At 31.8% G+C, this 18494-nt stretch overlaps 1 protein-coding gene across 1 annotated transcript; it reads right to left on the bottom strand.

The window, feature by feature from the left end:
• Positions 1–7867: 7867 nt before the first annotated feature.
• On the bottom strand, positions 7868–9402 carry LOC111632918. Its single transcript, XM_023377443.1, has 2 exons — positions 9176–9402; positions 7868–9088 (listed from the first exon to the last, which is right to left on the bottom strand). Exons 1-2 carry the CDS (start codon positions 9346–9348, stop codon positions 7987–7989), a joined length of 1275 nt encoding a protein of 424 aa, XP_023233211.1. The 5' UTR covers positions 9349–9402; the 3' UTR covers positions 7868–7986.
• Between the last annotated feature and the right edge of the window lie 9092 nt (positions 9403–18494).

Below are 18494 nucleotides of genomic sequence, written 5' to 3'. Positions count from 1 at the left end.
GTCCTAAAATAAACAAATGCAGATTTTCTTAAAACAGAAAATATTTTTAAATATGATATTACGCAAATTATTGATTTCTGTTTGTATTGCAGTCACGTGTCATAACCGCATCGGTGGCCTTCAACGGTAAAATAGGAAATGTACTGTACAATATCGATGTCTTAAAGCATCTGATTTTATTTTACATTCATTCAAGATTCCACAAAATTACAGTTGAGTCAATTAGTGTTGTAACAAGCGAAACAGTAGATAAGTAATACTTAGAATACTCACTTTAGGCCAGAATATTTAAACCTTATAAAGATAATAGCATGATTTTAAGGCATTGACATAATACATTTACTAATCGAGAGATGAAATTGCATCGGTGATGCAATTTCAGTGGCGTGACCGCAATACAACACAAATCAATTGTTTGCGTAATATCGTAATAAAAAAGAAAACCTGCATTTGGTTTATTTATATGTTGCATTAGAGACGCAGAACTGAAGTTGAATTCGGATCTAAAAGTTTTAGTATATACATTTCGCCTTTCGATAGCTAAAAGTAAAACATGTATCCAGGTAACCAGAAGCACAGTTTGTGCATTGTTTGCTTTCTACGACCAGTTCTCTGGTCGTTAGAAATATTTGGGATTAAAATGATGTATTGTGATTGTAGCAAGCCTACCAAGAAATGGAAATATTTGTCGAAGTTATATTTTCTGTACCAAACTGCTATAGAGATATTTATGTGGTCGAACATAGTACTTGCTACCCAAGAGATAACGGACAATTTGGTGTGTGTTGGATTGATTCGTATGTTTCCTAAAAATAAAATACTCATAAAATTTATATTGGTTACAATTGGTATTTTTACAGTATTTCAATTCAGTTTCTTTAAAAGGAAGAGGCTTTATTTTCCTAGAAATAACAGTGGATATGAAGGAGAAGAAAAAATGACAGATATCATTCAGATAGTTTTTATTTGTGGCATTACAGTTTTATTTTTGTCAATAATTTCAGTGATTACTGTAATTGACTTGTTTCTTTATCCTACTTTGAAGGAAATAACTGACTCAGAGTTTGAGCTGGCATTCTGTAATTTGAATGTTACATTAATGTGCATTTATGTAATTGGACAATTAGATTGCTGTATGCTTGTTATAGGTGCAGGTGCAGTCATGCTCTTGAAAAGATTCATATATTTATCTGATGTAGTCGATAAATTGAAAAAAGAAGAAAATTTCTTAAATACTAAAATTGAAACCTTGATTAAAACTCATTGGGATTTATGGACCTATCTACAAGAACTAAACCTAGTTTGTGAAGCATATTTTCCAGCTGTATATTGTTTTGCAGTGTATGAGACAAGTTTCATCTTCTGCACAGTGTTCTTCTTTGACCTTGATGATGTAATGCATCTTGTATTTTCTATTTTTTTGATAATTTTCGTGGTCTTATTTACGATTTTCAGTTTTCAAGTATCACGATTCTCATCTTTGGTAAGTTAAACTTAAACCTATCGTGTCTTGTTAACTAGATTTAGAAACATTCTTATAAACATAAAATTGAAACTTTGATCAATAAAACCGGGATGTTCAAAACCTATTTACGAACAATAAAGTAATAATTAATTCTAAAAGTGTTAAGATGATAAACCACTGAAAAGATGAAATATTCTGCTACGTTTAATTAAATGCTTTCTCTATCGATGTATTCAAAATACAGTATAGGCATTGTGAAACAATCTTTACATGAAAGCCTTTTTACATTTTCAGCACAATCGTAAAGATTATTTTAACAAATTTATATATTTTTTATTTATATTTTTAGTTCTTTAGTATATTTATTTTTGTCAATTCTAGTGATTTTTTTCGTTATTTGCATTTTAGTCGTTTGTTACGGGCGTTATTTTCGAAAATGATATCAATAATATTGTGACATTTCCTAAAATCAAAGAAAAGAATTAACTAAGAAGTGCTTAATTTTCTAGAATGAAGAATAATGTTTAACTATATATTTTATACGTACGTTTGTTCAATAGACAATTATAACATTTTGTGAAAAACGAATACTAAGTTTCACAAATGTCTTTTAAATATCAGACAAATCGCCATCGAAACCTATTTTTCAGATAATGATTTGAAGTTTGTTTTTATATTTTTATTCTAAACTTTTATTATTTTTCTTAATCTTCTATGTTCATATGCATCTTTACATTACAGAAACTGCAAGAGAGCATCGATTTATAAATTTCTATAAATTAAGATTAGAACAAGGTGAAAAAAACCTTTCTCACAAACTTTACATAAAGTAAATTTCATTACAATATGCTATTTGTACTATAGTACATTAGTCGCAATTATTATAAAATAATTTATTTAATTTAAATAACTGAAAGTTTTAATTTCAAATATTTTAAATTTGAATGCACGTTTTTAGTTTACGTACAGTACAACATATTATAATAAATTTATTCTCTTTAATGAGTAGCATAATGTTGTTTTACAATCTCAGAATACTAAAACTTTACCACAAACAGTGTATAGACCAGTACTGATCTGTGAACCATGCTTTAATGTTGTATTTTAAACAAGGTGAATTAAAACCGTTGTAATGATGCCTACTGCAAACGTAATAGAATAAGTGTTTAATATTAACGCTGTTTATATAATGGATTTTTGTTCTTATCTAACAATATAAAATATCATATAAAATCTCTTTATTAGTAATCAAAACTATATTTTTTATTTTCACTAAAACTGTTACTTCAGAAAATGCAGCATGTTTACTTCAAAAAACAGTATTTGCTGCAAATAACATCATTGTATTAACATATGAATTTACAAAAGCAATAATAATTATAAAATATACACTGTATTTCAATTGAATTATTCATATTGAATATATTCAAGCAACTTTGTATGGCTGTTGTTCCTGCTAGAAGAAAACATCAACTAAGAAGAAAAAAATTTTCAGTAGTCTACTGAACAAGTAATCATTATTTATTAAAACCTTTTTTTTAAATTATTCATATAGTGGAAATATACACAAATGATTAATATATAATAATTATTATAAATATTTAATTAATATAAATAAGTTGTTTTTTAAAAATAAGTGATTAATGATATTAATTTTAATTTTTCTAGCTTTACGGAAAATTCATCGAAATCGATAAATTGTGTTCTGCTGATTTACCGTTAGAAACCAAAATGAAGGTAATACAAATAAATTCAAATTCTTTCGATTGGTCTATAAGTTTAATATATTAAAAATGTTTTATTTCTTTAAAAAGATGCTGAATTTTATGAAAAGATATGGTAAAACTCCATTTGGAATAAACTTTGGCGGATTCTTTTATGCTAAAAAGAACTTCTTCATTCGTGTAAGTTCTTTCAGTATATTCTCTAACCCTTTATTAAACTTCATGTATACACATCGTTACTATATTTATGCAAATCTATTTATAAGTTCTTTTTAAAAATCATTAAATACAGAAATCTTTTTATATATACACAATAATTTTTAATTGTTATTTTACAGATTCTGAGTGCCATATATTCAGCGCTGTCTGTCTTGACTGAACTTTTAATTGCAAAGAAACCATCTTCTTGTAAAATTAAGATTGGAGACTTAATACAATAACGAAGTTTTGTCTCACGGACTGACTGAGACACTGTCGTGAAAGCTTGCACGTAGACTTAATACAGGAAAATGAAATATTTCATTCAAAAAAGGACTCAAGTGTAGACTTATGAAAACATCTGAAATTTCGAAAAGTCAGCGTGTAACGAAACGTAAAAATTTAGCTATTTACTCTCTCGCAGCTTGACACATTCTTTCGACATTTAATTTAAACATTACTTGCGTAATTTTTTTTTTAATTTTATGATTTTACTTGTTTATTGATGTATTCTGATTAAATTAAAATTCTTCTGTCAGAAATGTAAAACATGGTCTCAGTCAGAATGAAGACGAAGGAATTTCGAGTGACCCGCAGAACAATTGATTCTTTGGAATTTTAAAACTGAATATGATACTGGTGTTAAAGAGAGTATTCAATTTCTTGTCTAAACTAGAAATTTCTTCTAATCGTAAGTTTCTGAATAACGACTGGTGAATATCCGGTTATGAGTTGGGAAGATTGATACTTCCCTTGTAAAGTTAAATTCTTGGCTCTCGGTACTTCAAGCAAGGTCTATAAACATAAGGAGAAGATACGATACCGTTTGTGCATTGCGGCAGTCGTCATGTTAGAGGCTTTTGGTGTGTATGGCGTTTCTACAGGAAAGCTGATTGTTTTTTTCCGATCTTAGTTTGAAAACAAACAATTGGCTTTGCTATGTATATATATATATATTTAAACGGTTTGGTGTTCAGCATTGAATTGTAAAAATTGATAGCCAAAGGTATATACGAGTATAATTAAAGGCTATAACTAAATAGGTTTCAAAATAAAAAAAAAACTATGTAGTTAAAGCAATGGTTCGTATAATAATGTACGAGGATAAATTTAATTAGTTTTGAAATGTAAAATTAGAGAAGAAATTTGAAAATATTTCTAAAATAAAAATATATTTAGTTTTTATATTCACATGCACTTTTACATTACACAAACTGCAAACAGGAGCTCAGATTAAACATTTTTATAAATTAAAATTACATGAAGAGAAAAAAAAACATTCTGACAAAGTTTACATAATATGTAAATTAAACCTTTAAAAGTATTTGCAACAGATAATTACTTCCTATATTTAGGAACTTTTTTATGCCTATAAACTAAATTTAGTTATTTTTATAGAGAATTAAATAAATATATTTATAAAAATTTATTAAACGGTAGACAAAAATAGAAATATCTACGTCAACTTTATTTATTGTTTATTTTATAATAAAATGATTATTAAGAAACAATTATTCATGATGATATGCAATTTGACTGTTACATTACTCTCAATTAATATGAAATATTCATTTAAATAACTGAAAGTTTTATTTTTAATTATTATATTTTATTTTAAATTTTAAGGTGTGTTTTCAGTCCACAAACAACATATAACAACAGATTTATTCTGTTTAATGACTTACATAATATTGTTATACGACCTGTCAGAAAACTAAAACAGTCTATAGACTAATACTTATCTGAAAACCATGTTTTACTGTAATTTAAACAGGGATAATTAAAACCATTTTAATGATGCATACTGCAAACATTTTATAATAAGTGTTATATGTTGCAAAATCTGGACAAAGCACGTAACCATCTGAACAACCTTCTCCAAGAATGGGAAATTCTTCATGCACTCTGTATAAATGTAAACTTTCAGTCCGGCTTAGAAATATGTTGGCCCATCTTACAAACAGGGGCATTGGTTCTGCTTCACATGTAATAGTTTTAATCCTTTTACTTCCAATTTTTTTCAGCTTTGGTCAGTTGTGTATTATTCTCTTCTACTCTTGATTAACTTATATCACATATCAAGCTTTTTGGAATTCCCATACGTTTTAAATGTTCCACGGTAAAAATTTACTCTTGTTCAAAATTCAACTATAAAAATTACCAATGATTCTTCTGTTTGTTTTCTTTTAGGCCTTTCATCTCTAAAAGTCAAACGATTAAAAAAAAATATTCCGAATAGAATAATTAACTCACGTGCAGTAGAAAACAAAAATAAAGTTATTCCAGATTTTTAGTTTGCATGCCTACATTTACTAGTTATTAATTAGCATTAAAGAATAAAATATTTTTTCATGGTTTTAGAATTGTATGTGAGCTAAGTAAAGTAATGGCAATACAGTCGACCCCCCTATAACACGGGTTCCTATAGTTCGGATTCCTATATCACGGCGAAAAAATTGCGACAGTATTCGTACAAAAATGCTAAAAAAAACTCCTATAATTCAGTCAAACGTCATCGCTGACTCGTGTCGCGACAGGATTGGTCGAATCTAGACCAATAGCGGATATTGCACAAATCGTTGAGTTTAAACGAGCAGTGAACCTACTAAACACCATTTATTATTTAACGGGCATAAAAATTATATTTATGTTAATGATGTCTCCAAAGTTCAGCGAATTTTTTGTAAAAAAAAAAAATAATTTATCAGGAAGCACTCGAGCGCCATTCGATGACAAGCTCCACAACGAAAACAAGCTTAATCAATGGCGTAGTCGAACGGTGCACGCTCGGTAAGTAATCCTACAATTTCTTGTTTATAGCATAGTTTATATGGATTTTTCCCCAAAAAAAAAATTATACTGGTATGTATTTTGGAAATGTTGAGTGGAATTACACTAGAATCGATTAATTTTATGGATGAAATCTTTCAAACAGCCGTAGTCCGTAAACTGCATACGTGCCGGGCTGTGATTGGCTGGACTCGTAGAAAACGGATTTATAAAACCGGAACGTATCTACCTTGTTATGGGGGTTGACTGTATTATTGTTTAAAGATCAAACACTGGTGGTGTATCATGTGAAAAGAACCTATTCCTAGTGTAGGATACTTGTATGGTGATGGGAAAAAAAAGAGGATGAAGACAAAGCAACTGAACTATCTCACTCAGATATTTTAAACTTTAGCAACAATAACTAACGTCCCAGAGAAACAGAATATGGGGCCTGTGAACGAAGATGTAAAAATATAGAACTAATATTATTTTACAAAATATATTATATAGCAAACAATAGCTAGTCACCAGTCAAGAGTCATGTTGTCAGTTGTAGTGGGATGAAAGATTGAATTGTCAGAAGGATTTTGAAATACCATAAAGCCTAGGAGTTCGAGGCACTAAAAGGATTTGAAATACCTTAAAGCCTTGTGGATACTAAAAAATAAAGGAGGCTTTTTTAGTGCCCAGAAGGTGGAAAGAATGATAACCAAAAACGTTCAAGTTAGACAAAATATTTTTGAACTTATAACTTTTTTTTGGTTTTCACTCTTTCTGCCTTGTGGGCACTAAGAAAGCATCTGTTAGCAAGCCATTCATGGATTTGGCCAGGCCCACAATGGGGCAGCCGGGTAGTGAGGGACAGATTCCAACATATTCGAACGGACAGCCCCCGAAAAATTTCTCAGAATTTTTCGACAGGTTCGGATTCGATTCCGGGTTTCCCAGAGCGGTAGGCTGTCACCTTGACTGCTCGGGTATCAGACCAGCATAATACAGAGATACAGAGTTAGCAAGAAATAAGTTTCCCACTTCAGAGAGCTCTGCAGTACGTTCTACTGTTCGGAATGAAACAAAATTCGGACTACAGATAATTGAAATGATGCACTTTAAAATTTTTTAAATTTTTTTTAAATTTAAATTTAAGGCATTTTTTAAATTAAAAAAACAGTACAAAAGTCCGTCAATAAATGGCGCTGGAGCACACATAAATCTTCTTATAATATAATCGAGATGGAGTAATAATGATAATAATAATAATGATAATAATTACGGTTAGGAGTCGAATCATCCGGCCCAAACGGTTAGGAGTCGAAAGTTGAAATTTAATACACAGTTAGGGTACCTCATGAAAGCATACACTAAGAAGGGATTTTTCGAAATTCTCCCCGCAGGGGAGAGGAAAAGGATTAAGGTTTATCTTAAAGAACTCAGCTTCTGCTGTACTATTTTAGATGCATTTTTTTTATTTTTAACATCGTTTTAGTAGGTACCCACGTGGGAATGAAAGAAGTGTATTCCTTAATTATTAACAATGAAGTGTTAACAATTCACCATTTTCAGTCTGGTGGAAATGATTGAAAAGTCCTCGTTAATGCCTGCCTGAGCGATAAGTGTAAAAATTGAAAAAAGTTCGAAAATATTTATATAAAACGAACTTTATTTAAAAAAACATTTTTATAAATTATTAATTAATTTTGTTAAACGGAAAGAAATTTAGCAATTAATCAAAATGAAATTTAACATTAAAAAGTAACCTCAAGTTTGTAAATTAATTTTCATATTGTTGTTCCAATTTAAAACAGTGAGAGAATTTATCCATTGCTTTCAAAAATACAAATAGACCGGAAAGTAAAAATTATCACTTTCTTTTTTAATTATTCTTTTTTCGATTAACTTTTGTTCGAATAACACATCCTCGGATTGTTCGGGAGTAGCAAAAGTTTCTGCATATGGTAAAAATAAGTTTATTCTGTGATCCAGCCAATGTTTATGATCAAAAACTGCGGACAGACGACAAGTGGAATTTTTCCCAACGAATATGGCTTCAACCAAATGTACTTTTCCCAGGGAGTTGCAGAAAGATTCAAAATGAAAAAGACCATTTTCTAACGAATTTACGTAGCCATAAATATGTACTGGTACGTATTTACTGTTAAGAGTTATGGGAAGGTTGAGATTAGTGACGAAACAATCTTCCTTCACAAATACCTCGGTGCTGAAATACGTAAATGGCTTTTTGCTGTCTGTAGATACACGAGGAAATTCATTTTTATGTTTAAAATCAAATAGAGTTGAGTAATTTGAATATTTGCTTGTGCATCTGTCGTTTGTTATTTTGCTGAAATCACTCGGGTAATTGGAAAAATTTTTAATTTCTTTAGCGAGGAGAATGGATATTTCTTCTTCTCTACTAAACAAACCCAGTTTGAATATTTTATTTATTAATTTTTCCTTGTCCATGGCTAATAATCTGATTTTTTTAAGAAACGGTCTCATTTCTTCTCGATATTTCAGTTTCTTCGCGGTTTCATCCATTTCAACAAATGATGTTCCCATTTCCCTTTTGATCTTCTCTTCAATCCACTTGTATACGACCAAGCATATATCTACTTCGTTCATACTTGTATATAATGGACGAGACACTAACCTGTCAATTGTCGCTATATCACAGGATTTGAAATCTTCTCCCTCGAATATCTCTGACCAATACGTATCGAAAATTTCCCAGCAACGATGTTGTATCTGAGTGAGACACATTTTGCAGGCGAAATCGTGAATTTCGCACACATTTTTTTCACATAATTGATCGATAGTGTACTTTTCGCATATTGTGCTTAACATTTTAATTCCATAACTTTTGCTCAAGTCATACAACTGGAAACCGTTGTTCAAAGATTTTATCTGAGGGTCAGCTTTATCCAAATAGCTGCAAGATAAATATAAAACATATTTATGAAAATTCAAATATTTTTATTTTGATTAACTAAGATATAGGATATTAAGATATTCTTACTTAACAACCCGAGCGACAACTTCTGTTGGGTACGGGAATTTAAGAATCCTCGAACTTTTTCCACTTTCGATTATAAATTCCAGCTGCTCATTGCGGATTTTATCAAAAGTGGATTCGGAAATGAATATTTTACCCCCGTCTGAGGATAGGAGTTCGATTCTCTGAGAACCCATAATTGTGAACAGCTGGAAACAGATTCAATTTGATAATAATTCGTAACAATAAAATTGCCAATTGTTATAGTTTTTATTATGACGTCGTTTAGAGAAAACGAATTTTAATAGAAAATTAAAGTTTTTGTTATAATTTTTCTGCCTTGTGTTCACTAAGAGAAATATTTTATACCATTCTTTCGTACATTTGTTCAGGCCCACAAATGGAATGGCCCGACATATTCGGAACAGATTACTCGTGAAAAATTCGTGGGGTTACTCACACGGATTTGATCACAAATTTTCTATGACAGTAGCTCGAGGCTTTAATTAAGTGGATTAGATGTTTGCTGTTAGACGAATGGATTTAATTCATTCGTCTAAGAGCAAACATCTACACCTGAAGCAAATGAATGGCAGAGGCGCTGGTACATTCGAGCACTTGAGGCACGTCTTCCCCTCTCTTGTCCGCATGTTCTTTTTATAATTTCTAAGAAAGCTCTAAGATTTCGTTTTATTTTTAAATTAGTTATTCACTTTTATCACAGTAAACTTTTTTACTGATGAAAAAATTATAATAGAAATATTCGTTACTAACCGAAAATTTTTCTATAAGGTCGATTAAGTAACTTTTTTTATACTCTTACCACCCTGTGAGCACTAACAGGGCCTCTTATAGCAGGCCCATTATGGGTTCGACCAGGCCCACATTGGGGCAACCGAGTGGTGAGGGACAGGGCCCGACATATCCGAACGGACCACCCCCCGAAAAATTCCTGGGAATTCCTTCACCCATCCGGTTTCGATCCCGGGTCCCCCATAGCGGTAGGCTGCCACCTGGACCACTCGGCCTTCCGGCGTTGTTAAGTATCTAGTGGGGTTTGTCTAACGGTATCCCAGCTGTTTTTTAACCCGGGAAATTCTTCTGATCCCGGAAAATCCCGCAAATTTTTTAAACCTTCACTTTTTTCTTATTTTGTGTTAAGGTTGAGGATATTTTGCAAGTAGAAAGTATAATTAACTCATTAACTTTCAGAATACACTTTTATTTATTAATTTTAGGACTGCTTATTAATTTTCTAAATTTTGTTGTTGTGGTATGTCACAGATTATTAATAATAAATAGGTAGCCTATTTGTGGCAAAACTCTGAAAATTCTGTACTTCTCAGAACCTGTAATATCTGGAATAATTGATTTCTAACCGTGCCCAATAGCTTCAATAACTACATTATTTCAGGTTGTGCAAAGTGGACAAGAATACAGACGAGTATCAAGTATGCAAGTATTAAGTTTTTTCATAAACCTGATTAATAAAGCCAAAACGAGCTGCCGAATTCTTGGACTATGAGCTTGATGCCGTTATTAAAGCATCCGAGGTAGACAAATCAAGAATACCAGACAGCAAAAAAAGTACTGCAACGCATCTCTAAAACGAACTATAAATCATCGAGGCTACACGTGGAAAAACACATAACATCTGTCTTTTCTTAGTTGCATTAAAGACAATTCCGTCCACATCAATTGAATCGGAAAAGACATTCTCAGTAGCAGGACTTTTCTTTATAAAAATAAAAATCGAATTGAGTGATCGGAGTATTGATCATCATTGCTTTTTAAAATATTATTATAAAAACATACAATAATATTTTATATTATGTTTTATTTAAAAAACTAAAATTAACTTCTGGTAATCAACCGCCATTTCATTGTCGACTTGGCCAAACCCCTTGATGAGCTTGCTAAAAGAGATCCTCTCTGTGCCCGCTGGGCAGAAATAGTTTCAGAAAAAGTTATGATTTATTGTCAACTATGTTTGCGTGTGCCTGGTACGGCCATAAAGTTGTAGTTTGGGCAGACTAATTTAATATGTAAAAAGAGCAATGTTTATAGATTAAGTTTTAATTTACTCTTTCCTTTAGCCTTTTTACGAATTTATTATTATTATTTGTTGTATTCATCATTACCAATATTATCAGATCTAAACAAAATCCTGGTTTAATTCAACAAAATACAAACTTTATTTCAATTAAAATTTTAAACGATTAAGTTAACTCTCTAATTTATCGTAAATATCCGCAGCCCTAAAATAAACAAATGCAAATTTTCTTAAAAGGGAAAAGATATTTGAATAGGATATTACGCAAACCATTGATTTCTGTTTGAATCGCAGACACGTGTTTAAACCACATCCGTGGCCTTCAATAGTATAATAGGAAATGCACAATATCGATCTCTTAAAGTATCTGGTTTTATTTTAAATTTTCCAAGGTTCCAGAAATTTGAAGTTGACTCAATTGTGTTGTAACAAGCGAAATAGAAGATAAATGATAATTAGAATATTTACATCAAAATATTTAAATCTTCAAAAAATAACATGATTTTAAGGCATTGGCATAATACATTTGATAAGCAATTTCAGTCACGTGACTGTAATACAGCACAATTCAAGTGTTTTCGTAATACCTTATTCATAAATGTTTCCTATTTTAACAAAACCTGCATTTCGTTTATTTAGAGAAATATGTTGCAATAGAGCCGCAGAACTGAAGTTGAATCCAAGTCTAAAATTTTTAGTAATTTCATTCTGCTTTCTATAGCTAAAAGTAAAACATGTATCCAGGTTACCCAAAGTGCAGTTTGTGCATTGTATGTTTTCTACGACCAGTTCTCGTAACATTCCAGATATTTGGAATTAAAATTATGTACTGCGATTGTAAGAAATCTGCCAAAAAATGGAAATATCTGTCGAAGTTATATCCTTTATACCAAACAGCTATAGAAATATTTATGTGGACTAATTTAGTACTTATTACTCAAGAGATAACAGACAATTTGGTGTGTGTCGGATGGATCAGAATGTTTCCTAAGAATCAAATACTCATAAAATTTATTTTAGTTACATTTGGTATTTTTACAGTATTTCAATTCAGTTTCTTTAAAAGGAAGAGGCTTTATTTACCTAGATATAACAGTGGATATGAAGGAGAAGAAGAAATGACAGATGTGATTCAGATATTTTTTATTTATGGCTTTACAGTTTTATTTTTTTCAATAATTTCAGTGATTACTGTAATTGACTTGTTTCTTTATCCTACTTTGAAGAAAATAACTGACTCAGAGTTTGAGCTGGCATTCTGTAATCTAAATATCACATTAATGTGCATTTATGTAATTGGACAATTAGATTGCTGTATACTTGTTATAGGAGCATGGGCCGTCATTATCTCTAAAAGATTCAGGTATTTATCTAATGTCGTCGATAAATTGAGAAAAGAAGAAAATTTCTTAAATACTAAAATTGAAACCTTGATCGAAACTCATTGGAATTTATGGACTTATCTGCAAGAACTAAACCTAGTTTTTGAAGCATATCTTCCAGCTGCATATTGTTTCGGAGTATATGAGACAAGTTTCATCTTCTGCGCAGTGTTTTTGTTTGATCTTGATAATATAATGCGTCTTGTATTTTGTATTTTTTTGATAATTTTCGTGGTTTTATTTACAATTTTAAGTTTCCAACTATCACGGTTCTCATCTTTGGTAAGTTAAATTTAAACCTATCGCGTCTTATTAAATTAACTAGATTTAGAAACATTCTAGAAAAAATAAACTTTTATTAATTAAAACGGGACATTCATAACCTATTTACGAACAATAAAGTAATAATTTATTCTAAAAGTGTTAATATGGTAAACGACTGTAAAGATAAAATGTTTTACAGCATAATGAAATCATTTTTCTATCGGTGTATTCAAATATCGGCTTTGTGGAACAATCTTTATGTGAAGTGTTTTTACATATTAAGCACAACTGTAGAAATTATTTTAACAAATACAGGGTGTCCCAGAAGTCGCCATACATTGACACAAATGAAGTCCATTAGCGGCCGAATAAATAAAACCATTAAACACTAGTAGTTGGTTACTGATTCGTGCCTGACCATTGGGCTGGTCACATGCACTGTTCTGGATTTTCGTTGTGTCTCTCACGCTTAAACAGAATCTAGTTTCCACATAGGAAGAAAGTTGCTAGAAGTTGTCTCATTGGCAGATCACCTATGTGTTTGTTCCGTTACTTTACTCCGTCAATCCACTGATACAAAACTTAATGCTGACATTTCAATGTTTTGTGAGTGAAGTTTACATTTCAGCTTTGTATGTATGGAGACTTTTCAGACACCCTATATATATTTTTTACTTATATTTAAGTATATATTTTCGACATTCTATTGATTTTAGTCCTTTGTTACGGGCCTTATTTTCGGAGATGGTATTAATGGTTTTGTGACATCTAAAAAAACAGAAAAAAATTAATTAAGAGGTGCTTAATTTTTTAGAATGAAGAATAATGTTTTACCGTATGTTTTATACATACGTTTGTCCAATAGACAATTATATTTAACATTTTGCCACAAGTGAATACTTGGATTTACAAATGTCTTTCAAACATCAGACAAATCGTCATCTAAATCCATTTTTTTTCAGATAATGATTTGCAATTTGCTTGATACTTTTATTTTTAATTTTAATGATTTTTCTTCGTCATTTCTTATAAGTTATAACGTAACACCATATTTTCGAGAGAGTTTTTTGTATAGCCCAACGAGCTAGAATATTCCACAGAGGTCTTAGACCATGGTTTATAAGTACAAGGTCAGAACACCAATGTTTATTATCATGGCTATTAGATAAACTGGTTGGGGAGCAGAGCAAAATTTTCTCCCTGGAGCTTCTTTTGCTCACTAGAAGCGCTGTGGTTCGGAGTAAGACTAAAAGTGGGTCGATTATATACAAAACGTATATAAAACTGATGATGTAACTCGACTTCTAAATATGAATTAAGACCTTTACGAATATAATTAAATTCAGCCTTTTTCAGATTGCAAATAAATGCCTTTTTCAAAATTGCAAGGCCACGCATTCTAATAAATGACAAAAAGTTGTTTAAGATGACATAAAATTGCACGATTAATTTTTATTTTTTACATAAAAATTTACATAAAAGCATTTAAAATTATTTATCTATCTTTTAAGGTTTTCATTAATTTAAAAATAAACTCAGTTTCTTCTTCCTAATAAGTAATCGTTTTTTTTTTCTTAGTATTAAAAAATTGGTTAATAATTTTCTAAATAAATATTTAGAGACTTTTGTTAATAATTAATACAATTAATTTATAGAAATAAAATTTTTATGTAAAATAGTTTATGAAAGCTTAAGTTATATTGTAAACTTATACAGCATTTCTTTAAATTACAAGTCTTTTCTAATTTGAAGTTTTTTAAAGACATTTCAATATTTAATATGACTTAAGTTGATGGTAAATACATGAATACAATTAAATACAATTAAATTTAATAATAAAAATATCTTACACAACTACAATTACCTTTGTATATATTATTTAGGCACTGCATTAAAATTATTAGAAAAAGCTTATCACCCTTCTGGCTTACTCGATAACACCAAAATTGCATAAATGATTCATAGTTCTTATTGTTTGAATCTATATTGATGGCATAAAAACAAAAGAGAAAAAATAATATCTTTAACTGATAAGTTAGAAATGGATAGGAAATCAAAAATGAGAAATAATTTTTTTTAAATAAATAAAGTGATGATGTGGGGTGACGAGAACAAACTCAAGTTTAACCCAGGAAGAAAATCTAGCTCAATCATATTTATTAAACCTCGTAAACCAACCTTGTACAAAAGGTGCCTCATTATTAATTAAATTGGTCGAAAATAATGTAGTGTTGCAAGCAAATCCGTTATCTTAAACTACTACTCGATCATAAACTATCATAGGCTCCACACGTTAAGTATGTAACTTATAGGACGACTCTTAATTTTAATAGTCTGTCTAGACAAGCAAGAAACACCTGGACCTCAGAAAAGACAATTTGGATATTAGCTATGAGGAGGTTTTTATACCTATTCTCTCGTACGCCCCTTCTACTTGGATGTTGATAAAACCCACATCAGAAGAAGATATCTCGCAGCACAGAGATGGACCCTTATTATTCTTGCCAAAGTATACAAGACCACCTCAACTTGTTCCCTTCAGGTCTTGATGGGCAAACAGCCTGCCCTCTGGCCATCAAAACTAATACATGGCTATAGCAGCTTGTGCGTGGTCTGAATGTCTCAGTTCTGAACAATACGGTGGCGAATGGAAGTGCAATGTTCTTACAGCTGTCTTCTGCCTTCACATATCTGGCCAATGTCTGCTGAGCACCCTTTTGGTGACCATCACTTTGACATCTACACAGATGGCTCAAGGTCGGAAATTGACGTTGGCTGTGCCTTTGTGGTCTATCACAACAATAAGGAAGTGGACTATAAGCAAGCACAACTTCACATCGACTGCAACATCCTACAAGCAGAAATGTGTGCCATCTTGGATGCTATTGACTGGTGCAACAGTAAATGCAAATTTTGTTGTATAAAACTATTCACTGACTCTAATGCCTCAATCTGCACCCAGAAAAACTTTAATAACATGCACCCAATTGCGAACAAGATCAACTGAGCTGTGATTAACTCCACTAACAAATATGCCCTGACCTGGATCAGAGGCCACCAGGGTATACAAGACAATGAAAGGGCTGATACTCTTGCCAAGTCGACAACATCTGGCAATGATAATTCTTATCTTTACAGCCTCATATCAAGCAGTCCGATCTTGCACGCCCATTCTGTTAAGTCCTGGCAGCAAGACTGCAACAATGCGTACACTGGTGCCATCACCATGCTCTTTTTTTCCGGACGTTACACACAACAAGAATCCTAGTCTCCTCACCCACGAGGACATTCAATTTTTAACTGGCCATGGGTGTTTTGCCAGTTATGTTAAGCGTTTTAACAGTCAGGAAAGCAGCGGGTGCGCCTGTTGTGAAATGGACGATGACCCTTTGCATTATGAGTGCTCAAGCATGGACCGTGCACGCCTGGACTTGCAGTTGATTGCCACCTCTCAGAACATCAGTTGGCCATGCTCACCTTCACAAAAAACGGGGAGCTATTTAATGGCCTTAAAAGCTTTATTAAAAGCTACTTTCAGTGTATCGGCAAAACAATGTACTACTTTCAGTGTATCGGCAAATAGGACGGCATTATGTACAACGTAATGCCGTCCTATTGTAGTATATTGTACATTCTTATTATCGCGATATTTTAACTTTTTGCTTTTTTTCAATTGTATGTACTGTATTTTGTATTATTTTTATTCTATTTTATTTTATTTTGCAATTTGTAACAAGTGGCTTTGCTTTTGATTGTATATATTCCGTATTGTTACTTTGTAATTAACCTCTGTAGCGTTTCGCGGAGCAGAAGTCTTTTGAAATAAAGTGCTTATTAATGGTTAAAAAATAAAAAGTAAAACTGTTCCAATGTCAGAACAATAATAGTACAAAATAAATAAATATAGTAAATACTTCAATATTCATTTTATTAGCAATATTTACATAAAAGTATCTAACATTTTATTAGGGATACGAATTTAATGTAAGCGGAACAACTTTCTTGACGATTTCTCCACCTTTCTTGTCAAATATCTTGTTTTTGCATCTTGCAAAAAAGTTCAGTCTGTAGATAATATAAAAATGTACTTTTGCAGTTATAGCAACTCTGAATGATGTTTTCACATCCCACTTGCTAGAAATCCACAGATTCTAAAATCACATGCCTTTTCGTAAAAACCGACTATTTCGGCCTAGTCTCAAAAGAGACGATCCTGAGCCGAATCGACAATCGTGTGTTACAAAAATCTTAAAAAAATAAAACTGAAATAAAGAAAAATGCTACAAAAACTCCTTTGAAAATACACACGCGCTAACGCAACTCTCGCCAATTTCGCCTACCTGACGAACGGAAGCAGTTGCTCTAGCACGAAAACGAAGAGTGAGAACAATACTCAACCAGTTTATTTAGAAACCATGTTCCTTGTGGAGTCGTCATATTGGTTCCTTAGTTTTGAGATAGGTCACAGTACATATTTCGGGCTTCGTACGTACAATAAACTGCTCGTTCCTTCGAGTTCAAGCCAAAGAATTGTCAGCGAGATTGAGGCCGAAGTTTTAAACGAGAACGAAAACGTTCAGCGCCGCTTCCCTGTAAGCCTAGAACTTTGACAATGGTCAGTGGGGTAGTGTAGTGTGGGCGGGAGGAGCGGCCCGCCCCGGGAGGCACTTTTTAGGGGGCGGCAAAATTTCACAATAAATAATAATAATATCTTGTAAAAAGTTGAACCATTTTATTCCATATTTTCGTCGCACCTACGATTCGTACCGATTGAAATGAGCATGGAGAATAGTGTTACCATCCGGACAGTCCGGGAATCGACTCACCGTCCGGATGAACGATGAACTATTAAGTTTACCCGGCGATACCGTGCGCAACCTATCGACTTTTTTTTTTGCTTGTACGATTTATTCGTATTCGTATACACCTCCAATATCCAACAGAGCTAAGTCATCTAGGTTACTTACGTTACTCCTACCCGAGTCTTCCTAGTCGCTAACTGTAACTGATTTAGAACCGACATGCACTGCACATTATTCTTCGCATTGCAAAATGACATACACATGCGTCAGGAACTTCTGTTCGAACAAACCTCACCTGCCGTCCGGGTCAGCGATTTTAAAAATGTGGCAACACTAGCACGAAATTTTTCATTACTTATTCTGTGACGAATCTGNGAAACCAAAATGAAGGTAATACAAATAAATTCAAATTCTTTCGATTGGTCTATAAGTTTAATATATTAAAAATGTTTTATTTCTTTAAAAAGATGCTGAATTTTATGAAAAGATATGGTAAAACTCCATTTGGAATAAACTTTGGCGGATTCTTTTATGCTAAAAAGAACTTCTTCATTCGTGTAAGTTCTTTCAGTATATTCTCTAACCCTTTATTAAACTTCATGTATACACATCGTTACTATATTTATGCAAATCTATTTATAAGTTCTTTTTAAAAATCATTAAATACAGAAATCTTTTTATATATACACAATAATTTTTAATTGTTATTTTACAGATTCTGAGTGCCATATATTCAGCGCTGTCTGTCTTGACTGAACTTTTAATTGCAAAGAAACCATCTTCTTGTAAAATTAAGATTGGAGACTTAATACAATAACGAAGTTTTGTCTCACGGACTGACT

Source organism: Centruroides sculpturatus, unplaced genomic scaffold, assembly GCF_000671375.1.
Source record: "Centruroides sculpturatus isolate CEXI.00-Female unplaced genomic scaffold, Cexi_2.0 scaffold292, whole genome shotgun sequence".
In the NCBI taxonomy this organism is placed as follows: domain Eukaryota; kingdom Metazoa; phylum Arthropoda; class Arachnida; order Scorpiones; family Buthidae; genus Centruroides; species Centruroides sculpturatus.
The sequence above is the reverse complement of the archived record's forward strand: the minus strand, read 5'-3'. Positions and strand labels throughout refer to the sequence as shown.

Bases quoted from the DNA above. Each gene is read 5' to 3' on its own strand.
- LOC111632918 (XM_023377443.1), bottom strand. From the start codon at position 9,348: ATGGGTTCTCAGAGAATCGAACTCCTATCCTCAGACGGGGGTAAAATA. The intron at 9,089-9,175 runs GTAAGAATATCT...TTTATCTTGCAG, and splicing joins GTTGTCGCTCGGGTTGTTAA to CTATTTGGATAAAGCTGACC.